The sequence below is a fragment of the Argentina silus genome, assembly GCF_951799395.1.
Source record: "Argentina silus genome assembly, chromosome: X".
Classification (NCBI taxonomy): domain Eukaryota; kingdom Metazoa; phylum Chordata; class Actinopteri; order Argentiniformes; family Argentinidae; genus Argentina; species Argentina silus.
In genome coordinates, this window is record NC_139653.1 from 43,892,675 (window position 1) to 43,920,648 (window position 27,974).

At 48.2% G+C, this 27,974-nt stretch overlaps 1 protein-coding gene across 1 annotated transcript; it reads right to left on the minus strand.

Annotated features, from left to right (window-relative positions):
• mettl16 (methyltransferase 16, N6-methyladenosine) lies at positions 1-27,910 on the minus strand. Its single transcript, XM_083695849.1, has 10 exons — positions 27,781-27,910; positions 27,142-27,281; positions 19,979-20,166; positions 18,988-19,128; positions 17,263-17,378; positions 16,502-16,644; positions 11,757-11,826; positions 9,960-10,049; positions 3,719-3,895; positions 1-1,022 (listed from the first exon to the last, which is right to left on the minus strand). Exons 2-10 carry the CDS (start codon positions 27,267-27,269, stop codon positions 282-284), a joined length of 1,794 nt encoding a protein of 597 aa, XP_083551975.1. The 5' UTR covers positions 27,270-27,281; positions 27,781-27,910; the 3' UTR covers positions 1-281.
• Between the last annotated feature and the right edge of the window lie 64 nt (positions 27,911-27,974).

Below are 27,974 nucleotides of genomic sequence, written 5' to 3' on the forward strand. Positions count from 1 at the left end.
TTTACTAAAACATACATTTATTAGAAAATGTAATTTCAACAAACGTAAACAAATGAAAAATCAACTCCTACCTCAGTATTAACCATTACAAAAACATTGAGACCATACAACTCTGAACCAACCAACCAGCCACTGAGTGAGTGGAGTTTCTCAGCACATCTACCTATTGTTTATGAACACTGGGGGGTGACACAGGGATGACGACAGTCAGCTTAGGTAAGGTTCTACCTGGTTGAAACATTGCTAGGACGATACAGGATAATCGGCATGTCGGAGTTGGGCTATGTTCCCAGAGGCTTGGCCACTATTCTAAAGAGTGTGTTCTTCAGATAGGTACACAGCTGGTTCATCAGGTCCTTGTTCTGCCCCTCCACCCAGTGCATCTCCACAGCAACGTCCTTCTCCTCTGCCTTCACGTTCACCAGGCTCTTGAACAGGAAGTTCTCCACGGCGCTGGGGCTCAGTGACTGCTCTGCAGGCGCCGCTTCCTGTGTGGTGGCTTTGACTTCCTCTGGCTCGGCAGGTACTTCCTGTGGGACGGTTTGGACTTCCTGTTCCATGAGCAGTGCTGCCTGGATCTGAGTTGGGGGTGCTGCAGCAGTGGGAGACTCCATGTTGGCACCTTCACCATTGTCTTCCTGTGGGACACTACAGGCTTCCTCTCCCAGCCTTTGGACATCCTCCTGCACTCTGGTCCCCTGGGTTTGTAAGTGGGTCCCGTTGGACCCCTGGTCTGGAGACCGTTGTTCCCTGGCTGGCTCCTGTGTTGCTGTGGGTTCTTCCTTGTCATCCTGGCTATCAGTGCTTTGTGAAGAAGAGGCTTGCTGGGGTTGTGAGATCGTGGACGTGGTGGGAGCAGCAGTGGCAGGGTTGCCCCCTGCACCAGGGGGCGCTCTGGGGAGCTCTCGGAGGTGACGGCCCAGGTCACGGCATTTCTGTCGCCTGTGGATCCAGGTGTTCTCCACAGCAGTCAGGAACAGGCTCTGCTCATTCCTTCTACATGGGACATGTTTGTGAAGCACCTGCAGTCAACACAAAACACATGGGCCAGAGTGAATGTGTGTGTGTGTGTGTGTGAGTGAGTGAGTGAGTGAGTGAGTGAGTGAGTGAGTGAGTGAGTGAGTGAGTGTGTTTGTAAGTGAGTGAGTGCGTGCGTGCGTGCGTGAGAGTATGTGTGTATCAGGGTTGGGCGGTATCAATTCTTTCATACCTTTATAACGTCCTCAAATTTTACTGGGGTTTACGGTATTACCATGAAAAAAAAAAAAAAAAAAACGTCACAGGGGGGCTGTCGAAAGCTGTCTTTGCTCCTTATATTTAATATACATTGAAAAACTGAATGTATATTAGTGCTATCGTATAACATTTAGCCTAAACATCATTTCAACTTTACATCCCGATCAAAGCTTGGCAAACTAAACTGAACAGTTGGATAGCATAATATGATAGCTTAATAAGAAGCATCACACACTGCATTCGTAATAATATAACTTGTCTCATGTCCTGTGTCATATAGCCTAGAGGCTATCATTTGTCTATAAAATATTGATTTAGTTACCGTTATGGGACTATGTTCTGGGAGTCCTAATTCCGCTTGCTTCTTTTTGAGCTCTCTTTCGGGGCCAGCTGTGAGAGAAGATGGCAGTAATTGCACGGCAGACTCCGAGGGCCCGCACTGCCTCTGGTCCTGCACTGCGTTTGTCACCGCCAGATTGAGGTTGTGGCCAAAACAGTTGAGCCATGGCCAATTCAGGGCCCTGATGGCGGCTGCAGTGTTAGCACCATTGTCAGTCCTCATGGCCGAGAGTTTATTTGCATCCATGTGCCGCGCGGAGTGCCTCAACAATGTTGTCCGTCATGTGGTTTTCTGGAACGAAGCGAGTCTGTAGGCATATTGATTGTAGTTTCCAGTCGGGTGTGACAAAGTGGACGGTTAACGACATGTAGGGCGTCAAGTTAACTAACGACCACAGCGAATAGCTGTTTGAACCCGACAGCAGCACTTGATACATACAGATATCCCATCCGTGCAACTGTTAATGGGTGTTTCAGTTTGAGGTGCGAGTGCACATTAGTTCCCATCAGTGTTCCCATCTCTGGCCGTCATCTTTTTCATGTAAATCTTGCAAATAACCTTGTCCAAATCGACAGGCTCTCCTTTATCGTCGGGTCAGAACCTGAAATGCTGCCACATATACTACATGGCCAAAAGTATGTGGACACCCCAACATCACACCCTTGTGTGCTTGTTGAACATCTCATTCCAAAACCGTGGGCATTAATATGGAGCTGGTCCCCCCTTTGCTGCCACAACAGCCTCCACTCATCTGGGAAGGCTTTCCACTAGATTTTGGAACATGGCTGCAGGGATTCACTCCCATTCAGCCACAAGCATTATTGAGGTCGGGCACTGATGTTGCGCAAGAAGGCCTGGCTCACAGTCGGCTTCCAATTCATCCCAAAGGTGTTTCAATGGGGTTAAGGTCAGGGCTCTGTGCAGGTCAGTCAAGTTCTTCCACACCAAACTCAGCAAACCATGTCATTATGGACCTCGCTTTCTGCCTTCCCCAAACTGTTGCCACAAAGTTTGAAGTATACAATTCTCTACAATGTCATTGTATGCTGTAGCATTAATATTTCCCTTCACTGGAACTAAGGGGCCAAGCCCAAACCATGAAAAACAGCCCCAGACCATTATTTCTCCTCCACCAAACTTTACAGTTGGTACTATGCATTCGGGCAAGTAGCGTTCTCCTGGCATCCGCCCAGATTCGTCCGTCAGACTGCCAGATAGTGAAGCGTGATTCATCACTAAAGAGAACGCGTTTCCACTGCTCCAGAGTCCAATGGCGGTGTGCCTTACACCACTCCAGCCGACGCTGGCTTTGCGCATGGTGATGTTAGGCTTGTGTGCGGCTGCTCGGCCATAGAAACCCATTTCATGGAACTCTAGTGAGTGTTGCAACCGAGGACAGACGATTTTTACGCGCTTCAGCACTCAGCGGTCCCGTTCTGTGAGCTTGTGTGGCCTACCGCTTTGCAGCTGAGCTGTTGTTGCTCCTAGACATTTTACAGTTGACCAGGGAAGCTCTAGCAGGGCAGAAATTTGATGAACTGACTTGTTGGAAAGGTGGCATTCTATGACAGTGCCACGTTGAAAATCACTGAGCTCTTCAGTCCGACTCATTCTACTGCCAATGTTTGTCTATGGAGATTGCATGGCTGTATGCTTGCTTTTATGCACCTGTTAGCAATGGGTGTGGCTGAATTAGAAGGGGTGTCCACATACTTTTGGCTACGTAGTGTAGCAGCAATGGCCTTTTTATTTTTTCATAATTATTTTTGCACTAGTCATCCATTTATTCTCCTTCTCTAACCTTAGGTAGAAGTGGTCATTTGCAACACCCCAGGTTTCACTCCTGAAATTATTGTAATACACTCTCCGACCATGCTGGCTGCGGTGCTGTTACACATTGTGAATTGACAAACAGCGCTTAATTTGGCAGTTTGATAGATAATGGACATTTTGTGACTGTTGAAAAGCATACCGTGGGCATTTTCAAATCCCGTGGGATACCGTACTGCCCAACCCTAGTGTGTATGTGCATAAACCATGACACTCTATACTGTATGGTGTGTATATAATAGTTACATATGGTGTGTTTGTGTATCTGGGGGTGGTATTTTGTCATGTGTGTGTGTACATGTGTGTGTTTACCCGTGAGTCTGTGAGTGTCTTCTCCAGTAGGAAAGTGATAGCCTCCACAGGGCTGGTGGAGCGACAGCCCACTGACGAGGCTTTAGCCTGCAGCTCCTTCACTGTGGGCTGCAGGATCATGAAGGACAGGGGCTTACGAGGAGTTTTCTCCAGCTTACGCTTCTTACTGGGGGGGGACTGAAGGAGGGTTAGAGAGAGAGAGAGAGAGAGAAAGAGAGAGAGAGAGAGAGAGAAAGACAGCCATCTCTAATGAACATCAGTGGGGTTTTAATGGAGGCAGAAATTGGAGGACGGGTTCATTGTAATGCATGGAACGGAATGATGAATCAAGTTTGATACCATTCCTCATTCCATTCCATGCATTACAATGAGCCCGTCGTCCGATTTCTACCTCCACCAGCCTCCCCTGGTTTAGGGACAACATACACCGGGGGTGGGAATTCCCAGAATAATCAAACAGTATTATCATGATAAAACAACACCTTTTCAGTCATGGTGAAGTAACTAACAGCATTATACAGGAGGCACAGGTGGCAGGTAGAAACAGAGGTGTGGTGTGTGACTTGGTGGTAAGCAACAAAGTATGACCACACCCATCCCTCTCACTGACATTCTAGACTGCTGTGTCAGGCTCTGTGACAGCGCACTTCAGGTCAATGACATCAGTGGCAGGAAACAGGCCTCATACTACTATTACAGGAAGTCAGTTACTTCACATAGAGGATGTGTTCAGGGAACTGCCAACAGGGGGCAGTAAATCACTTTTTCTAAGATAATACTCCAACAAAAAAGAAAAAGGTTGGGAATTATGATAGCGAGCTGTGGCTGATGACTTTCTGTAGCCTGCTCATGATCACTGGTGGTCAATGTGTAAAATATGTACATTACATACAAGGGAGGCTGGTGGAGGACGGGCTCATTGTAATGCATGGAATGGAATAAGGAATGGTATCAAACACGTACCAATGCATGGAACGGAATAATTCATAATGAATGAGCCCGTCCTCTGATTTCTACCTCCACCAGCCTCCCCTTGTACGTATGACACTGCCGTGTGTCTCATTGGCTTATTTCCCTGTTGTGCCCCTCTCTAGTCTTTTCTGGTGTGTGGTCATAGTAGCATTGTCACATGACCCCCAGCAGGTAAACTGGAACATGACCCTATGGGCATTTCAATGAGCCTGTCTTCCAATTTCTACCTCCACTGTTACATACTGTAAGTAACTGAACAGCATTCTTTCAGCCTGACATACAATACCCTATACAAACACACACGTTTGAACCGGAGACCTCGGTTCAACCGGGCATGGATGCCGCACGCACGCACACACACCATTCAACATGCATACCTCACATTCCAAACATATCTGAGGCAGTCTCAGGAATTCACAATGACCTAGAACAACACACAAGAGGTGCAACTATCACATTCACACAGACACTCTCACACCCATCATTATTAAGACTGACACACAGTTGCATGATTAGTAACACTCACACACAAACATGCTTAGAGCAGTGGCGGCTGGTTGAGGCAGAAATCGGAGGAAGGGCTCTTAAAGAAAGAGATTAAAGGAACAGGGTGTAAGCCTGTTGGAAGTCTGCTACCTATGGCCACCACAGCGGAATTCAGGTCGAAGGTCCACATCCTCACTAATAATAACAATAATAATAATAATATACCCCCCCCCCCTCCAAAAAAGACTTGCAATGCCAGGCATTAGCTGTTGTGTTTCTGCATGCAAGCATGATACGAGGAGGCAGACAGCAAAGACAGAAAGGCAAAAATCCATGAGTCCATTATATACATGCTAAAACATTTTAGAAAGTGCTTCAAACGGCGTACATTAAATATGCGTTTCAAGGGATCTCATTCCCTGATCGCTACCAATTTACCAGTCATTACAACCACAAGGAAACTGTTAGAAAGCTTGAATGTTATGTAATTGTACCTTTAGGAGACAATTATTTTAAGAGGTGAGCTGGTAAAGTTCCAGTCTCCATGGAAACCCTTTTGTGTTGTGGCTGGGGTGTGAAAGTGATGGACTAAGGAGGAGGAGGAGGAAGAGGTGAAAAATCAGATGGAGGAAGATAAGAAGCAGAAGACCTTTGCTCACTCAATGAGTGAGCAAAAGAGAGAGAATGTGAGGAAGGATGAGTTTGCAAAAGGGGGATTTGATGGAGAGAGTGAGAGAAAAGGAGGGAGAAAGAGTCACGCATGAGTCTCGCCAATGACTCATGTCCCCCTTAGGCCGGCTCGCGTAACAGCTGACTCACAACCTGCACAAGGCTTTACCTCTCTCTCTCTCTTTTCACCTTTTTGTCAATTTCTTCTCTTTCCTTCACCTTTATCCCCCCCCCCAAAAAAATCCACCTTGGTGTCAACACATTGACTTCTAAAAGAGGAGGGACATCAGTGAATATCAGTAGCCGTATTTCAATGCCTGGCCAGCTACCGTGCTCTAATGCCAGAGAGGTTTGAACCGGAGGGTCTCTTTCAACAAGCCACCCACCACTTGGGCTACTAAGAAAATGGCAGATGCAATGCCATAACACACCACAGGGGGGAGACAAAACCATTTGATTCCCAGTCCCCACGCCCCTGCAATGACATTGGCACCACTGCTGACTTCAGAGCAGCCACTCAGTGTCACGCCGGCTATGGCGGAAAAGCCCTCCTTATCGAAGCATGTCCACACACAATCCCTACTCCAGAGGCCTCTTCCATACACAAGCAAGGGTGCTGTAGGTCAACCAGCATCCGAGGCTCTATTCAGCCGACTGAATGATATCGGTACTGATACAGGTAAGGCTGGTGGAGGTAGATATCGGTGGGTAATGCATTCGTTCCATGCATTACAATGAGCCCATCCTCCAATTTCTACCTCCACCAGCCTCCCCAGGCACTGAATGACACTGGCGAGCAGATAGCATGGCCAGCTGACCTCGACTGCACAGCACAATGGAGAACTGGACTATGACCTTCAGACAACTGCTCTAAGAACAGTCTCTTCCCATAACAACAGTCTCTTCCCATAACAACAGTCTATTCCCGTAAGAACAGTCTATTCCCGTAAGAACAGTCTATTCCCCATATCTTTTTTCCTGTGTGTTGATAATGTCAATAGCATGACTGTATTCAAAAGGCTTTAATGAATGACAGTTAAGTTCAATTCGTGAATTGTAGCATAGAAAAACAGGGTTGGGGGGGGGTCAAATGTTGTCTTCACTCAATACAACAAATGAACACATTGAAATTCAATTCATGCGTTGAACGAAGCCCTCGGAAACAAATATGGACCATTTTTCCAATTTCAATTAATTGTTTTCTTCCATTTCACATCTAATTTCAATTCACATTGTGGATTGAGTGGATAGAAATCGAATCGAATTGACACAACAGCCGCAACAGAAAACCGTGACTATCGGAGCGGTCAATAAGAGAATAGAGAGCGTCTAGAGCTGCTTCATATGTTCCCTATTGTTTCCCAGCCCTTTCCTTCTCCTCTCACTAAGCCCCTCCACTCAAAGGAGAGCGGTTAAAATCAATACAATCCATCAAGTCAAGCCTGCCTGTGTGTACAGAACATCCTTGACATAGATACACACAGTAACAGATATACACAGTACATACGCACGCACGCACACACACACAACAAACTCACAGACAGAGGGACAGACAAAAACAGCCGACACACAAACAAAAAATAGGTTATCTTCACCCAGTGTGTGTGTGTGTGTGTGTGTGTGTGTGTGTGTGTGTGTACCACTTTAAGTCTCCTCTGCAGTGAATCAGCTCTACTCTCCCTTTCTCTCCATTATTTATCTGACTCACCCACTTCCATCTCAACACACACACACACACACACACACACACACACACGGCCGTCTCGTTTTGACCACACCTCGCTCAATGTCTAGCCTGTTTCTGAAAGCTTCTCCAGTCTCCAGAAGCCTGCCCTATTTCTGAACACCAGGAGTCAAGCCTGTGAGTTCAACCTACAGAGCCCTGGTTCTCCAGAAAAAACACCATTATTTAATTACCCACACACACACACACACACACACACACACACACACACACACACACACACACACACACACACACACACACACACACACACACACACACACACACACACACACACAGAGAGACAGAGACAGAGAGAGAGAGAGAGAGAGAGAGAGAGAGAGAGAGAGAGAGAGAGACACACACACACACACACACACACACACACACACACACACACACACACACACACTAAAGATTAAAGATAAACAACAATTGAGGTGGTTCTAACCTGCATTGCATGGAACAGTGCCTGGGCCTTCTTTACCTTCTTCACACCCACAAACACACACAATGACCATTTAACCTTGGGCTTGACAGAAGGGCTTATTTCTGAACACCCTCCCCACTAAACCCCCTCCCCCTCCCCTGTGGGCCCCTCAAACCTCAAATGCCTCTGCCTCTGGGGCCTTCTGACCCCAGACCCCTCTCTTACACCACCCCCTGCGGTAAATCACCTCCTGACAGGCTGCATTCCTGACACGCCCCCCTTGCTCTGGGACACATGGCGCTCACAGAACGACCAATAACAACAACAACAACAACAGTAGAGGCAGCAGGGGCCTTAGCGTTCTCCCTCTTTGGATCGCTTTTGTCTCCTGTGTCCTTCCCTCACTCATTCTCTCTCTGACGTCTCCATGCATCTTTCTCTCAGTTTCTCTGACATGGGCCTCGGCTACACCGAACCATGAGAAAACAGATAAAAACATAAACGTACGAAATCACTGTCCGATCTGATCTGTGGAATTCGGGCATGACTTTTGAAAACACCCTAGCAACTGAACAATGCAACCTAGCAACACAACACGAAACCTCATTTCTGTTTGTAAACTGGACTGTGGGAAGTTCAACTCATTAGAACTTTTTTTGTCCGTATGAAACTGACGAAACGTATGAAACAGACAAGGACAGACCCTTGTCATCGGTCAACGGATGACACCTGAAGAGAAACCATCAATCTGTAATCAATCAATCAATCTGTAATTAACGGAGAGCATAGTTTGGTGTGGCCTTGGCCTCACTCTCTTGTCTGCCTCTCTCTCTCTCTCCCTCTCTCCTTCATCGGTCAGCTGTGTGATGTCACAGATATTGATCAAGTGGTCGTCAGGCTGCAGGGTACAGGTGTGGTGAGGGGTGGAGGGCTAGAGAGAGGGGAGCCAGGAGTAATGTAGTACCACAGCACAGAGGGGCTAGAACAGGTGCCCTGCTCCAGTTAAGTAGGTCACACACACACACACACACACACACACACGTATACATTCATGCATGCATATACTCATACATACATACATATAGACATCCATATGCACACATATACTCGCACCCAAGCGCACATTAGCAGGGGTGAGGGGTCACCTAGCTCCACTCCAGTCTGCCTGATAATGGGGGGGGGGGGGGGGGGGGGGGGGGGAGGTAGAAATGTAGGCCAATGTTTCTGCTCAACTGGCTTGGTAATAAAAGGCAACTGAGGCTAGAAGAATTACCATACCACTTTATTCCACCCCCTAAGCCCTCTCCATCTCTTTCGAGTACTTGTTTTTCACCATCACTCTTTATACCATTTCTAGCTTTAGTTATTGTCCTCTCCATGAGGCTCTTTCATTACTCTCTCTCTCTCGCTCTGCCTTTTCTCTCTCTCTCTCTCTCTCTCTCTTGGTCTTTCACTCCATCATCTGTGCCCCAAAGACCATGACGGCATGGCATGCATGCACACTCCTGCCCCGGCAACTGTTGCCTGGATACAGTAAATTAAGGAGACACAACCATGTCCCCAGAGTGTGGGTTAAGTGTGTCTAATGGAATGGCCTGGAGCAGGCTGGAGAGAGGGATGAGAGAGGGGTGGAGAGGAGGATGAGAGGGGTGGAGAGGGTGATAAGAGGGGTGGAGAGGGAGGGAGAGGGGGATGAGATGGGTGAACAGAGGGGTGGAGAGGGAGGGAGAGGGGTGGGGATGAGAATGCATTATTGAGGAACATTCAGAAGTAGGTATAGATGAGACATACCCCCAGACGACCATGAATGAGAGAGACAGAGACAGAGAGACACAGAGACGCTTGCGTCCCTGTACACCTACTCCTAGTCCTCCTCTGCCCAGTTGTACAGCACATTGGGGCAATACTAGTGTTCATTGCTTTCCAAGGGGCGACCACCCAACCTGCCTGTACAGGCTTACCGGAACAGTCACGTCATCATAGAAGCTCCAGGCCAGGGCCCAGCGCATGGTTCGCCCCTGGCAAAACTCAGTGTGGGTCACTTTGGGCACCTGGGAATGACAACAGACACAAAGACAGTTAGACACAAACACAGACAGCACAATTTGCCTTTTCTTTTCATTTTAGCTTTCATTTGTTATTGTGTGTGTGCAAATCATAAATAAATAAATAACCTCCATGCAGACAACAAAAACAAACAAAATATACACATAGACAACACAACCAAACACACACAAGCTGCACACAGACAACACAACCAAACACACACAAGCTGCACACAGACAACACAACCAAACACACACAAGCTGCACACAGACAACACAACCAAACACACACTACCTGCACACAGACAACACAACCAAACACCCCACGTGTCTATAGTGTCTGCCATTCCTGCAGTAGCGCTCCCCTCACCATGAGGTGAGAAGACAAAGGCATCCAACATGTTTAAAAGGACACATTCACACGTACAGAGCTCTTCTGAGTCCTCCACTCTGCCTGAAGGACGAGGAATGAGGGAATGGAGAATCGAGACACTGAGAGAGTATCCACTTGATACCTTTTACCCATTACCACCTCAATCATACACTCAGGCTGAGAGGGTTTTATACCCAAGCCCCTTTCATAATTGTTAGGAACACGACGACTTCCTCACATCCTCTCCACTCGAGAAATCCTCAAAAAAAAGCATTAGAGGAGAATATCTAAGGGCAGAGGAACCTCGGTCTTCTCCTCCAATGCGCTTTCAGTAGGACGCGAGTTGAGGACGGAGGGGTTGACGCAAGGAGTCATGTTCCTAACAACTGAAAAAAGGCTCCAGAGTCCCAAAAGACAGGCACTTCCTGGAACGCCCGTGAAGAAGAAGTCATTTCTTTGACTCAGCACTTTCTTTGAGTCAGGAGGAGGAGGTTTTCTGAGGGGATCGAAAAGGTCAGAGGTCAGGAGCACAGGATCAGAGAGAGAGAGTAGACACACCCTTTTACCAGCGCCTGGAGTTGACCCCTAAACACTCACCAAATTAAACAAGCAACGCGAGAGGGAGAGAGGAAGGGGGGGTGGGAGAGAGAGAGAGAGAGAGAGAGAGAGACGATTGGGAAAACAGAGATAGTGAGGGAGAAGGAGAAAGGGTGCGAACAGCATTACCATATTAATTAGACTCCTATCGCGCATACACGTGCACACGCACTCTCCTGGACAGAGGCCAAGGCTGCACTCACACTGATGGGTGACAGCCCTCTGACACCTCTGAAGGAGAAGGGCCCGTTGCATCAGTCCCGTCCCATCCGAACCAAGTGACTGTCAGTGGTCACGCGCTAACTAAGCTAACGCTAGGCTAATGGAGTTAATGGACATTGAGCGCCGCGCTGCGCTGCGATGCGATGCGTTTCGGTCACGGGACGAATAGAAATCAGTTCAATCTCAAAGCCCGTCTGTGACATTGCTTAGCCAGCGTATTAGGGAGGGTTGATCCGTTATGGATCAAGGCATATCCGCTCCTCCCTCCACTATTCTAAGGATGGGGTCCCAGGGGAGGCAGATTAGAGATGGTGGGAGGCAGCCTTTCAACCTCCTCCCCCAACTCTACCTTGCCCATTGGGCATGGGGCATGTTAGTACATGCCTAGGCTTGGTATGGTATCTGTGTGCCTTGTGCATGTGTGACTGTGTATACTGAGATGATACCACCAATGTCAGTGTGTGTGTGTGTGTGTGTGTGTGTGTGTGTGTGTGTGTGTGTGTGTGTGTGTGTGTACTCACCCCTTGTTTTCTCAGCTCCTCCTTCAAAGGTGCCAAGCTGCACTTCTTTCCCAGCATGCAGCTGTACCATCTGCAAAAAAAAAGAGAAGAATCTATCAGATGTGAGGCCGGCTCCCGATCCTAACCCGCAAATATAGACAATGCGATTGTATTTGGCGAGTACAGTAAGGCCCTAAAGCTTAAGACTTATAGTACGCAAGATAAAAATAATGAAAGAATAACCTCAATGTAGCCTATGTATATATATGAATTGCAGAAGAATTACACATTGATGGATTATATTTTAATGCTTTGTTTTCTCTTTATTCAACCCTCCTGCCACCCAACCTTCATCCACAATATTTCATGCCCCTAAACCCGCCCGCCACGGGGATACAACCGCAGGGACTGCGGGTTATGAGTCAACCCGTGCATGATTGTCATCATATCATTCCTTCCAGCCAGTCTGTTTATGTGAGTGTGTGTGTGTGTGTGTGTGTGTGCGTGTGTGCGCGTGTATGCGCACATGCATAGGTTCGAGGGGCCCGTGGCACCATCCACGACTCTGTGGGAAACAGGGTCTGACTGACTGGTTTTGCTGGTTTTGTTGGTTTTGACGAGGAGTGGGTACGATTTGAGCTAGATGGTTAATTAAAACACAAGAAGGGGGAGAAAAGAACAGCAAGCGGGCCTGTTTGGGCGTCCACAGAGGAAAAAGATGCTTTGAAGTCGCCCTAGTGCAGGAGACCCAATCAATACCTCTCCTCTGCAATAACGAGATGAATCTCTCTTGAATCAATACACAGTCCATCGAGGCTCAGCCAGGGGAAATAACACTGGAGACAAACATAGCAGGGAGTCAATCTGGGAGGAATACTGAACAATTTGGACCAATCTACTCTGGTTGTGTTGTTGCCCTCCTGTCAGGAGCTGAGCTGTATGTTGTTGTAGTGAGGCTAACGTGTTATATGTTAAAGCCATCTCTCCTGGGAGACAGAAGAGGAAACTGAGGATCTTGCCATAGCTCACTTAACACACACAACCAGGGGAGGCTGGTGGAGGTAGAAATCAGAGGACGAGGCTTATCGTAATGCATGGAACGGAATGAGGAATGGTATCAAACACATCGGAGGGCGGGCTCATTGTCATGCATGGAATGGAATGAGAAATGTTATCGAAACACATTCCTCATCCCATTCCATGGGGGTGGTGGGGTGGGGGGGTACGGCACACAAGGAGAAGTGCCAGCGGGGGTAGGGCTGGGGGAGTACAGGCCTTGCCTCAAGTGGCACTATGAAATATTAAACAGCTCTAATACCCACAGATGTTCCCCACTTTGTCATGCAGAAGGGGCGGTAGGAAGCGGGGCTGGGTGGTGGGGGTCTAAAAATGCATGTTAAGGCACATGCCAGCTTGCTTAGCTTCCTTCCCCCAGCAACGAGACCTTCTCAAACACCCAGAGAGGTCAGATGCAGTCAGGTTCCTGTCAGAGTCCCCCCCCCCCCCCCCCCCGAGCACAAAGAAAGGCGGATGATTACGGTCTTCTCAGCAGCCATAGTGATTATCATATCAATAACAGAGAACACTTAGCAGAGAACACAAAAGGGAGTGTGTGTGTGTGTGTGTGTGTGTGTGTGTGTGTGTGTGTGTGTGTGTGTGTGTGTAAGGAAAACGGCCGGCCCGCCCCAGTCTGGCTGTGTAATTACAGCTCAGTGTTGTTGGAAAAGAGGAGGGGGGTTGGGGGGGTCTCAGAGGGCCAATCAGAGGGGCTGGCTGGGTTTCCACGGACACCTGGCGGCTCTGGTGTCCCAGCATGCAGTGGAGTGACAGCCTGCTGCTGCTGTCTTGGCCCCGACCCCAAACACGAGTGTGAGAGATAGAGAAAGAACAGAATCAAAAGAGAGGAAGAAGACTGGGAGCAGGCGGCACACTTTCCTCAGTGGCAGCCACTCATCAGCCCCACAGTCAGTCACACCCACCCACACAAACACAGACACAGACACAGACACACACATACGCACACACACCCACCCACCCACAGACACACAAACACAGACACACACACCCCCACCGACACACACACACACCCACAGACACACACACCCCCACCGACACACCCCCACCCACAGACACACACACCCACAGACACACACACCACCACTGACACAAATACAGACACACAAACACAGGTGTGAATCCAACTCACCATGCACACCACTGTACTGCAACCCCTCAGGAGAGCCATTCAGCTTTCACTGGAACATACAAACACACACCAACACACACACACTCTCTTGTGGATGACAATCATCTCTCCACACACACACACACACACACGCACACTCAGCTTTCCACTTGAACATATGCACACACACCAACGCACACTCTCCTGTGGGTGACAATCATCTCTCCAGACACACATGCACACGCACACGCACCATAGAGTCTCCCAGTCACGCACGCACGCACACGTACACACACGCAACCCCAACAGGGGGCCCAGGTGTGGCATGTCTAATCAGTTGTAATAGCGCCTCTCCCTCCTTCCCCACCTCCGTGTCTCACCCCACTGCACCAGTGACAGCCCTGGTTATGGGGGAGGTGGGGGGGACATAGAGAGGGGAGGTGGGGGGTATAGAGTGGGGATCTGTACCCCCCCTCACCACACACACACACACACACAGCTGTTCCCTGCGGGCGTCCGGATACTGCCGGGGGTGATTGTTTACTCTGTGTGCCAATTCATTAAACAAACTCTGGGTGACAGCTCCATCCCTCCATCCCTGCACCCCATCTGCCCCGGCCCCTGCTCTACTCTCCTCCATCAGTTGTCCTCTCATCCCTTCTTTCCTCTACACCTCTGCTCTCTTATTCAGCGCTCAGGAGGTATCTCATGTGTAGAACACGTCATGTGACACCTCTCCTCTGCACTCTCCACTGGCCTTCAGTAGAGGGGTGCATCACATTCAAGACCCTGGTGCCTGCCCACAGGGCAACTAGGGGAACAGCTCCAGGCTATGGTCTGTCCCTATACCCCAGCAAGTTGGTGCTAATCACTAAACCCAATCAATAAACCAATAATAATCATTTTCCAAATAACAAAATCCCTTTATTTTATTACTTGAATATCCTCAACCAAGACTTCGGCTACCAATAGGCTTGTGTTCAAGTCAATGAAGAAGCACTACAGTGTTCAGCCAAAACTGGGGTGAGGCAGAATCATTGGCGCAAACATTCATAGTCTTAATTTAGCCGGAGGGTCAGGGAGTCCGTTTTCAGCAGCACTTATTAAGCAGTTGTTTGCTTTCTACCGATCCACAACGCTGGGAAACACCCCCGGCTATCCTGTGTCAATTAGTGCCATGTATCAATGGCACATTTCACACGGAGAGAGTCTGAGTCAGTTTTCACACAAGATTCACATTGAGCAAGTATTGAATGTGCCTCATTGAGTAAGCATGTAGGCACTGTTGCACAAATATTAAATCTTGTTTTTAAATATATATATTTTTATTTATCATGGTATCTTTTGATTATGTTGCTTTGGCTACATAGGAACCTACCAATGAATTGCTTCAGTGAAGGCCGCATAAGCCATCGCACAGACGGAATTACAATAGAATAAGGAGGCCTAATGGGCTCCATAACATAACCGATAGAAAATGGGATTTTCCCAAACGATGTGTGTCGGTCTAGAATCACCAAATTTAAATGCAATTAGGGTTAATGTAGGACTAGTTTAACCACAACAACTGACACACTGACACTCATCGATTAAACAGTTTTAATTACTTGTATAGTTCTTTGTATGTTTTTAGGGCATTTCTGCTTTACTGGGATAGAGATAGTAGAGATTGACAGGAAGGATGGGTGAGAGAGGAGGGATGACATGCAGGAGATGTCGATGGCTGGAATCGAACCAGGGACCTTGCGATGATATGGTATGCGCCTTAGTGTGCTACGCCACTAAGCGCCCCCGTTCTTCTTCAATCTTTGACCCTGCCCTCTATTTACCAGTAGGTAACCACTGCGTGCTGGTAAACTTCACTAGTTGTGGTATACCACTACGGTTCAGCATGGGGCACGCCAACTGCAGTTGCGCTGATCCAATAGGCTACACAACTTCTCAGGCGAGCTCAGCCTAGGCACAGGGGGCGATTAGCCACACAAATTGTCTTAATTCTCACTACATCACAGTTTCTGCTCTCAGCGAGTTGAAGAACCCAGAAAACGCAAGAACCGACCTTCCCAGGACTCTGTCGCCACGCTCAGAAACAAGCTATGCCCAAACACGTTTTTTAATAGATGCAGCTGCTTATTCCATCAAGTTATGATGGCAGAGAAAAACAGTAAAGACTATGTATTCGCAGTCTTATATGATCTTAAGGTTTTTTCTTCTTCTAATTTTCCAGGTTTTCCAGGACACGAACGAACCCTGCTTATTCCATCTGTTCTTCTCCCCTCTAATGTCCTCTTGATGAAAAAGGTCTTGTTTGTAAATGAGGATAACATTTCTTTATCACATTAGAACCACCTCAATTGTGGTGTGTGTGTGTGTGTGTGTGTGTGCAGTGTGTGTGTGTGTGTGTGCAGTGTATGTGTGTGTGCAGTGTGTGTGTGTGTGCGCGTGCAGTGTGTGTACAGTGTATGTGTGTGTGCAGTGTGTGTGTGTGTGTGTGTGTGTGTGTGTGAGTGTGAGAGTGTGTGAGTGTGTGAGTGTGTGAGTGTGTGAGTATGAGTGTATCGTGCGTGTGCGCAGCTCTTACCGCAGACGCCTCTTGAGCTGCAGGCTGTCGTGGATGATCCTTTTGACAAACTCGAGCTCTCCGCCCTCCGCCATGATCTCTGTCACACCCCCAGTGTTGACCGAACTGGGGGGAGGTCGCCGCGAGTTCCTTGAGTTCACCCCCTGGGGAGAGGGGGAGAGGGAAAGAGGAAGAGAGAGGAGGGGAGAGGGGGGGGGGTAAATAAATAAATAAAAAAATAAAAACATTACTATTGTCATGGATGAGAGCCTGCCAGTCTATTCTGTGCTGGGGTTGAGGAGGAGAGAGTGGAAGGGAGGAGAGGAGGAGAGGGAAGAAGTGAGGAAAGGAGTAGAGAGAAGAAGTGAGGAAAGGAGTAGAGAGGAGGAGAGGTGTAGAGGGAAGAAGTGAGGAAAGGAGTAGAGAGGAGGAGAGATGTAGAGGGAGGAAGGGAGGAGAGATATAGAGTAGAGAGGAGGAGAGATGTAGAGGGAAGAAGTGAGGAAAGGAGTAGAGAGGAGGAGAGATGTAGAGGGAGGAAGGGAGGAGAGATATAGAGTAGAGAGGAGGAGAGATGTAGAGGGAGGAAGGGAGGAGAGATATAGAGTAGAGAGGAGGAGAGATGTAGAGGGAGGAAGGGAGGAGAGATATAGAGTAGAGAGGAGGAGAGATGTAGAGGGAGGAAGGGAGGAGAGATATAGAGTAGAGAGGAGGAGAGATGTAGAGGGAGGAAGGGAGGAGAGATATAGAGTATGGAGGAGGAGAGGTGTAGAGAGGTTTACCTTAGCCTCTAGCTGGTTGGCGAAGAAGGGTGGGTTGCACATGCAGAAGTCATACACGATGGCCGTCTCCTCCTTCAGTGCGTCCATCAGCAACGTCTTCTGAGGCACCTTGACCACTGGGACACCAGGCAGACAGACAGATACAGTTAGGTCCGGAAATATTTGGACAGTGACACAATTTTCATAATTTTGGCTCTGTACACCAGCACAGTGGATTTGAAATTAAACAATTGAGATGCAATTGAAGTGCAGACTTTCGGCTTTAATTCAAGGGGTTGAACACAAATATTGTATGAAACGTTTAGGAATTGCAACCATGTTGATACACAGTCCCCTATTTTCAGGGGCTCAAATGTAATTGGACAAATTAACATAATCATGAATAAAATGTTCATTTTTTATATTTTGTCGAGAACCCTTTGCAGGCAATGGCAGCCTGAAGTCTGGAACCCATGGATATCACCAAATGCTGGGTTTCTTCCTTTGTGATGCTTTGCCAGGCCTTTACTGCAGCTGTCTTCAGTTGTTGTTTGTTTGTGGGTCCTTCTGCCTTTAGTTTTGTCTTCAGCAAGTGAAATGCATACTCGATCAGGTTGAGATCAGGTGATTGACTTGGCCATTGCAGAATATTCCACTTCTTTGCCTTAAAAAACTCCTGGGTTGCTTTCGCAGTATGTTTTGGGTCATTGTCCATCTGTACTGTGAAGCGCCGTCCAATCAGCTCTGCTGAATTTGGCTGAATCTGAGCAGACAGTATTTCCCTAAACACTTCATAATTCATCCGGCTGCTTCTGTCTTCTGTCACATCATCAATAAACACCAGTGACCCAGTGCCATTGGAAGCCATGCATGCCCATGCCATCACACTGCCTCCACCGTGTTTTACAGATGATGTGGTATGCTTCGGATCATGAGCTGTTCCAAGCCTTCTACATATTTTTTTCTTCCCATCATTCTGGTACAGGTCGATCTTAGTTTCATCTGTCCAAAGAACGCTGTTCCAGAACTTTTTTAGATGTTTATTGGCAAAGTCTAATCTGGCCTTTCTATCACTTGAACTGTAGTGGATGTTGTGAAGTGGTTTTTCTTTACCATGTGAAGGATCCTGCGATCATCCACCACTGTTGTCCTCCGTGGACGTCCAGGCCTTTTTGTATTGCCGAGCTTACCAGTGCCTTCTTTTTTTCTCAGAATGTTGCCGCTATCTCTCTGATGGATTTTTTTTGTTTTTGCAGCGTAAGGATGGCCTGTTTCACTTGCATTGAGAGCTCCTTTGACCGCATGTTGTGCGTTCACAGCAACAGCTTCCAAATGCAAATGCAACACTTGGAGTCAACTCAGACCTTTTACCTGCTTAATTGATAAAGAAATAACAAAGGAATAGCCCACACATGTCCATGAAACAGCTTTTGAGTCAATTGTCCAATTACTTTTGGTCCATTGAAAAAGAGGGGGCTACATATTAAAGAGCTGTAATTCCTAAACCCTTCCTCCAATTTGGATGTGATTACCCTCACATTAAAGCTGAGAGTCTGCACTTTAAGCCCATATTCAATATATAACTGTAACTTGAATATGTTTTGGTAAACAGCTAAAATAACACAAATTGTGTCAGAGTCCAAATATATATGGACCTAACAGTAGGTCACACACAGAACAGCGCCTCACCGCTGGTGTCTAGAACCTCCCATGACACACACACAATGATTCAGTGGTGCCACTCACCTCTGATGAGCTCAGATAGGTTGTTTTGCTGCACGTTCCTGGTGGCGAAGTCAAAGCAGATGTCATCCACCTCTGTGGCCAGGAAGTACCAGCCGTTCATAGAGGCCCCCAGCAGGGGGTAGATACAGGAGGCACCAGTGCCTGGGGGACAGACACACACAAAAACATGACTTTTACATTCTAGTTCACATAAAGTGTGTGTGTGTGTGTGTGTGCGCAAATGTGCTGTGTGTTAAATGACTCAGTGATGGGCATATGATTGCATACGATGATCTTGAGTGTGTGTGGGTGTGTTTTGGTGTGTGTGTGTGTGTGTGTGCTTCATGCACTCTGCCTGTCTCCTATCGACCATAATGGATTAATAAGAAGCAATTCAGGCAGCCGTTATTAGATCATCAAGCCCTAACAGGGACCAGGGCCCACATTAGACAATCTTCCTTGCGTCAGAGGAGGCCCCCTGGGGGGTGAGATGGTGAGATGGCACCCGTCAGGTCAGGAAAGGCCGGGACATAAATATGCCCAATGGCTATCCATCAGGGGAGTGACAGGTCCAATCCGCTTACTGAATGCACCAGGGTCACTAATCAGTGACCTGCCTCTGAAGAGACACACACACACACACACACACACACACACACACACACACACAGACACACACAGACACACAGACACACACACTCTCTCTCTCTGATAGATAGATAGACCAGTAAACCAGCTGTGACATGTGGATGGGGATTTGGCCAGTAAGCTCCAGCAAGTCCACAGGAAAGGGATGGGCACATGTGTGTCGGAGCTGGAGGTGCCAACGGGCAGAGCTGTCTGTGCCCACACTGGCAACCAGCTGCTCTGGAGCTCGAAGCTAGACTTGTGCCAGGCGCGGCTCTGAGACAAGCCTGTGTGTGTGGGTGGGTGTGTGTGCGTTTGTGTACCTCACCAAGAGAGAGGGAGTGAGAGAGACATTATTATTACTATTATTGTTATTATTATATACCGATGTCGATGCCCTTCCGTGGTTTGCCCTGGCCTCCAATTAGGTCCTCGACCCAGTGGATGTAGTTGAGGCGCAGGGGTACAGTAGGGATCAGGCGCTCCAGAGGGATCTCGATGCTCAGACCAAAGTCCTCCTTCAGCAGGGTACAGGTCAGTGCACGCACCGCCTCGGGCTCCTTGAAGTTCACCCTGCAGGAGGGGATGGGGGAGGGAGGAAGAGAAATGGTCAGTCACACAGTGCATCATCTTCCCACACAGAGCATTCAGCTTCCAGCACTGGTGTGTGCGTGTGCACACACACACACACACACACTCGCACACACATTTAATTAACGCACCCGGTGCCTTGACTCACCACTGGGTGTGTGGAAGTAGCTCAAATGCGCATCGCCCTATGACTACCCCACTCGTGACTCTCTTACTGTAAGAAGCAAAGCCCTCCGTCCATAGTACGATTACATCAGGGGATACCATTCCAAATTCAATGCATTACAATGTACCCATGATTTTCAACCTCCACCAGCCTCCCCTGCCCTCCATCCGTAGTACTATGTAGACCACCCCTCTCCCAGCACTAGATTAGACGCCCCTCCCCTTCCCCCGCCAGGCGCCCCACATCTCCCCTCATCACCACTTATCACAGATATGTCCACCGCCGCAATGAAGACAGTAATGGAAATAAGGATCCCCATCAATTTACACTCCCCTGCTAATGATACAGATACCCTCATTTCTACCATTACCGCGCGCGCACACACAAGCACGCACAAGCACACACACACACACACACACACCCACCCCTCCTCCCTCCACATCTTTAATGACTTCAGCTGTCTGAGAAGCACATTTTGGGTTGGGCGGGTGGGGGGGTGGGCGGGTGGTTAGACAACGAGCGTGGGCGAGATAAGATGTAATTAAAGCGTCTACACATGGCGCTTTTACACCTCGGCAGATGGAATTAGACACTTCCTGGTGATAGGAGCGTCTGGCACCTCCAGTGCTGAGCTTTAGGCGCGAGGTTAGCTCAACAACACAGCTACGGCTCAGGAGAGCTTGCTATGCTAATGGGTGCTACTCTGGGACGAGTACACACACACACACACACACACACACACACACACACACACACACACACACACACACACACACACACACACACACACACACACACACACACACACACACACACACACACACACACACACACACACACACACACACACACACACTGGCTGGAAGGGATGATATGATGACACGCGTGTTTGATACCAGCTTCCGTTCCAAGCATTACAATGAGCCTGGCTGTCCTCCAATGTCTACCTCCACCAGCCTCCCCTGGGCTACTTGTACTCCCATGATGATGACCAGAGGTTCATGTTCCATTTTTAATGGCTGGGGGTCATGTGACATGCTACTTCTGTATGACAAGCAACACATCAGAAGAGAGAGAGAGAGATCAGGCGGTAGACTAGAGAGGGGTATAACAGGGAAATAAGCCAATGAGAGGCAAGGCAGTGGCATATAAAAACAATGAAGGCGTGCTTCAGGAGCAAAGACACAGTACAGTACTGTGTACTTGCTGCCCCACCAGACCACACATAGCAAGGCAACCAAACCGTTTTCTCTTTCTCTCTCATCAACATGCAGAGAGAGAGGCTGTTCATTGCCTGCTTACCCAGGCCTCTATTTTTAGCCCTTGATTGAGTGTGTAAGAGAGAGAGAGAGACAGAGAGAGTGTGTGTGTGTGTGTGTGAGAGAGAGAGAGATAGACAGAGAGAAAGAGAGTGAGTGTGTGTGTGTGTGTGAGAGAGAGAGAGAGACAGTGTGTGTGTGTGTGTGTGTGTGTGTGTGAGAGAGAGAGAGAGAGATAGACAGAGAGAAAGAGAGTGAGTGTGTGTGTGTGTGTGTGAGAGAGAGAGAGACAGTGTGTGTGTGTGTGTGTGTGTGTGTGAGAGAGAGAGAGAGAGAGAGAGATAGACAGAGAAAGAGAGTGAGTGAGTGAGTGTGTGTGTGTGTGTGTGTGTGTATGCGCACTGCAGAGCGCTCACTCTCATCAGCAGCACTGCAGGTCTCTATGGCAACCGCACCCGCCATGCACAGAGGGAGAGCACGCAAATCCGGCCACGCTGGAGGAACATGGCCGACGCCGGGTGGATGCGTGCGCGTGCTCGATCCACGACATGGCTGACGTAGGCGCGTCACCATGTGGGTGTCACAGGGTGGTCTACGGTGGGGGAGAGGGGACAAACCAGTGTGCGAAAGCACAGCCATAGAAAACGCCTATGACCAGAGGGAGGTTACAATATAAGAGTCTGGGAAAGCTGGAGGGGGTGAGAGAGGTGCGTGATAGTGTGATGGCTGGCAGCTGCACGATGAGGTATGAAAGAATAATAACAGAGGTCCCTGGCTAGGTGTGATCCTAGCAGAGCAGAGGCAGGTTGGGGGGGGCGGGGGGGGGGCGGCAGCAGGTAGGGCTGTGGGTGACGGCACAGGGAGTCTCTCCCTGCTCTAGACTCCAAACTGGCCAGAGGAGCATACTCACTCAGCACTTTCTCTCTTTACTGGGAAACAGGGAGGGAGAGAGAAACAAAGAGATGAGAGAGGGGGGAGGGAGGGAGGGAGGGAGGGATTGAAGATTGCAGCAACACAAGAGGCATAGAAAGAGCTAAATGTCAGCAGAGGGAATGAGAGAGCAAAGGGAGGAAATGAAAGAAGAGAAGAGATGGAGGGGTGAACAGAAAAGAGAGGTAGTGGTAGAGAGAGGCTAGATCACTGCAGTGAGGAGGGTAGAACACTAGAACAGTCCTTTCCTAGTTCTCCTGTTAGATGAACACACACACACACACACACACACACACACACACACACACACACACACACACACACACACACACACACACACACACACACACACACACACACACACACACACACACACACACACACACACACACACACACACACACACACACACACACACACACACACACACACACACACACACACACACCTCTAGACCCACTGTGTGCTGATGAATGAGTATGCCAACAGAGGATGGTGTGTGTGTGTGTGTTTACGTCAACCCTCCTTCATCAGCACAAGGTGGGTCTGGAGAGGTGACCTCCGGGGGCAAACTCATTTCATTCTGAATGTGCTGTAAAAAAAACATTTCGCTGATTAGCTGCAACTTCTCTCCCACGTCAGCCCGTTGTTCGCTGCATTGAACAAGACCCTTCCTGATTGTCAAGAGGAGCTTGCCATGGCTTAGAGGCTGAGATCTCCACTTGTAACAAAGAAAAGCTGCTCCTGGAAATGACGAAAAGCTGCTAAGTACAGGGTCAGATCCAGCGGACGGCTGTGTTAAGCACTGTTTTCGGACCGGATTGCTCCCTCATCCTGCCACCCGCTGTGCTCATAGCGTATCTCGCCACTGTAGGAGATTAGTACACCATTAATCAGCCTAGAAGAAAGAAGGGAAAAAGTCAAACCTCCACGGTTCTCTGCTATTAGCACCCCCCCACCACCATCACCAAAAAAATGGCTGCCAAATGAAATGTCACCCGCAGTGTTGAATTTTTAATGCCCCCCAGCGCTATGGCATGGATCGCCAGACAGCCATCCATGATGGAACACCCAAGCCGTCTCTCTGGTTCATGCTCCCTAATCCCATCTCTCTCTCTCTCTCTCTGTTTCTCTTTCCGTCTCTCGCTCTGCCTCTGTGACATCTGAGCCTCTCTCTCTCACCCCCTCTCTCTCCCTGTGACATCTGAGTCTCTCTCTCTCTCCTCATATTCCATTTGCACCTGTCCATCGGCCCTGCCCTCATCTCGCCTTCCCTCCGTTCTCACTCTTCTTTCTGTCTTACTATTTTCTCTCTCTGAAGAACACAGTATACAGTACCCCTTTACTTCCAATTCCGTAATACTCTCTCATCCCTCTCTCTCTGAACTTCTCTCTCACTCCCCCCTTCTCCTCTATCTATCCTTCTCCTCTACCGGGGCTCAGTGAGAGCGAGGGGAGACTGACTTATCTCCCCCTGGGATTGACTGTCTCCCCAAGATTACTCTGATCCCTTAAATGGCTGCTTAAATACCAAACTCAGCAGATTAGTTTACCAGAAATACAGAACTATGCTAATCCAACCACTCGCAGTGGCGAGGAGAGGGGAGGTCTGTCTATTTCACTGGCAAAGAGTGAGAGCCGAAAATCCACAGACGATGTGTAAACCGAAGCCGATAGATGCCGTAATTGTCAAGCCAGAAAAACTAATCTTGGGAGTTTCCTTTAAATTCCATTGAAGTTTTTAAGACGAGCACACGTTGTAAAGCGCCGGAACGAGAACACGATGTTTCAGTGCCGAACATTTTAGCTACAGCACGACTGAACTCCTCAAAACAAAAAGATGTTCGTTCTCCTGTGCAAAACGTCAGAGCTGTTGGCATTGTGCTACTAAGCCCGATGAGAAAGGGCCTGTTTGTCAAATCTCTGTCTGTCTGTCTATCTGTCTGTCTTGGTAATGATGCTCTGTATTCAGCATCTGCTTCAGCGGGACATCAAGGCTTTATGCCCAGTCGCCCACATATTCACTAAACACCCACAGCCCAATGCAGAAAATGTTAGTTCTCACACACACACACACACACATCTGCTGGTGACAACGACATGTCTGCATTAATCTGCATTTACAATAGATAATTTCCACATTCAACAGACTGTGCCTACAGGGGCAGTAGAGGAACAGGCACGCACGCACGCACGCACACACACACACACACACGCAAACATTGAGAGAGAGAGAGAGAGAGAGAGAGAGAGAGAGAGAGAGAGAGAGAGAGAGTATAGCCTCCTAATTGGAGTGGAGTGCTGGCCAGTGTGAGGCTGTCTGGGCCTTCAGCCCGTCATTAGCAGGAATCAAAGGAAGAGGCTGACTACACAGGACACTTTTCATCCTGCACCTTCAAACAGAGCCTCCACTGCCAGAGACAGGAGGGAGGGAGAGAGGGAGCGTGGGAGGTGGTCTAAAGAGAGAAAGAGAGAGAGAGAGGAGCAAGATAGAATGGACAGACATAAGAGGAGATACATTTACTATGCCAGAACGGCAGAGAAGGATGGAATAAGACAAAGAGGAAAGAGGGATGGAGAAAAAGAGAGGAGACAAAGAAAGAGATCTGCCTCGTGGCGCCTGGTCAGCTGCACCTCAGCGCCAGTGATGACCGTGCGTTTGACGTTATAAAAAAAAAAAAAAAAACACCCCTGCGGTTTCCCTCTCCTTTGTTCTCTTGCCTGGTGTGTCTTTCACTACAGAACCTGCTTATAAAGCTAGGCTCCGGTTAAAGAGGGGATCTTCCGGTCCGAACCGGACCGATTGACTGTCAGATATGATATCCACATAGATGATACAATTCGTCACTTCAAAATACCAAAATACGGTCTTGACTTGGGTGCTATCAATAGTGGATGGATTTAATTTGTCCACAACCGGGACAGAGGAAAATCTGACAAAAAGCATACGATGTGACAGGAGTCACAAGCACAAAATCATTCCCCCAATCTTTCCGATTTTCATGAGAATAATCACTCTGATGCCGACAGCACAGATGTGATCTGAAAAGCAGCCCCCGCACAAAGTTCCCCCTTCTCTCTCCTTCAGTCCCTCCATCCCTCTTTCTCTCTGCATATTTCATATCACTGTGTGTGTCCCAATTACTGGCAGACCTTGTCCAGTAGCTTAGGCTTCCTCTCTCCCCAGGCTATGTGCCCCCAAACCTCCCACCTGCTTCTCTCTAGTCCCCCCCAGCCCAGGTTCCCTCTGTCTTCTCTCTCTTCTCCCCATCCCTTATCAGGACAGGAGATATGGCACTGCCAGAAAGAGGAAGGAGAGAGAGAGACAGACAGACAGAGACAGATGGAGATAGATAGAGAGAGAAGGAGGGAGGGAGGGAGGGAGAGAGAGATAGCGTGAGAGACAGACAGACAGAGAGACAAAGAGAGAGGGGGAAAGAGAGAGTGAGAGAGCGGATGCATGCAGTGGATGCATTCATCATTTGATTGAGCAGGCTTTTTCCTTCCTCCAGCTGACGAGCCAAATGAGCAGTGTAGGTAATGATGGGATAGGGTGCAATTTCCAGTTTCCATCAGCTTATGTCAGAAACGGAGCCTCCCTCAAAAGCATATGATGCCACAGCCAAACATCAATCATCCATGTTATTATCAGTAAAAGTGACCCTGGATATCTGGAGTGACATCTCCAACCCCCCCGCCAACATCATTACCCCAGCCTTCTCCCAGTGCCAACTGGATAGCCCATCGACAGGCACAGCGGGACGTCAGCCATCCAATCATACCTGTCACCTCGATGGGACAGGTGCTGGGATGTGTCCCTGCAGAGGTATTGATCATCCCCCCCACCCCCAAATCCTCATCCTCCCCTCCCAAAAATCCTTAACTCACTCCCTCCCATAGAGAAAGAGTAGAAAATAATGGCAGACCATAAAGGCCAGACCATAAAGGCTCAAAGAGGAAAATCTAAAAGACTCTTTGATGCCTTTATCTTTTGGCAACTCCCAGAGCTTCACACTGTGAGGTCAATCAACAGGTGACACAGGAGAGAGAGGGGGGGTGTCCCTCATATACACACACACACACACACACACACACACACACACACACACACACACACACACACACACACACACACACACACACACACACACACACACACACACACACACACACACACACACACACACGCCTGGTGTGAGAGCATCCTTTACTATGCAATTACAGTATCTCCAGCCACACAAATGGGTACTAGTGTCTGGTTCGATAGCAGGGTTTGACAGTGTGTATGGTTCATATCAAATATATCAAATCTTCACACTATGCATAGCAAACGGGTCAGTTTCCCAAAAGCTTTGTGTCGTGAGTAGTACTTAATTTCTCCCCACAATCCAGCCGCAAAGCCGCCAGAGAGTAAACATTTTAAAAATCAATGTTTGCAGATCAATCTGCTGTCTGTGAAAGAACAATGAAAATGAAGAACTTTGCTAGTCTAGGAGAGGAATGGGCCTGAATCATCAAAAGAAATGAATTACTACTTAAGATACGAAGCTTTCAGGAAACTGACCCCTGAGCAATAAAATACGCCATTGAAGAGGTGCTCACATAGCTCGACCAGCCAGGTTGGTGTGAACATGCATCTGGAAGTCTGGATACTTGGAGGCCAGGTAGGCAAAGTCTGGAGGCTTGTCTTTATAGCGGTTTCGTGGGTGCATGGATTTATTCAGTGACATTCTCAATTCTCACTGTGGAGGAAGGAGGGGGGTGGGGGGTACATGACGTGAATATCTACATGAAAACATTAAAGAACTATATAGTATTGTAAAAAATAAAATCATATACACAATACACACACCACAATACAATACACAAATCATATACACATATACATATGCTAGAAGTATACTGTTATACTTGTATGGCAATACCGCTAATAGTGCAGTAAACCGTACTCCTGCTGCCTAAAAGTTGTATTTGATAAGTAACAAACAACTGAAATGCTCATTAAGTCTTTATTTTGAGTTGTGTCTTGATAATGGACTTCGCATTTCCACTAAACAATCAGGTGAAAAGTACAAAGCCCTACTGTGAATATGTTAACAATTTAACTAGGTTTCTGTTCTGTGAAGTCTAATGAATCTTGCATTGACATGCCATGCTGGCTAGCAAGAAAGATACATGCATGCAGCTGAACACAAGAAAGACAACACAGTCGAGGAGGCCATATTGCAAGTCTGTGCCTACCTTGAATAATTGTTGTTGATATTGTGTTGACTTAAAATTCGAAAATATGTTCACGGGATATACATTAAATGATTCGATTAGCTGGCGATGAAGTTGGTTGGTAAGAAATCACGTTGCACTGCTAACGTTTCCACAGCGTTTCTTCCGGGATGGCGGATGAAGTCACAACTCAGCGCCGAGAAAAGCTGACGTCA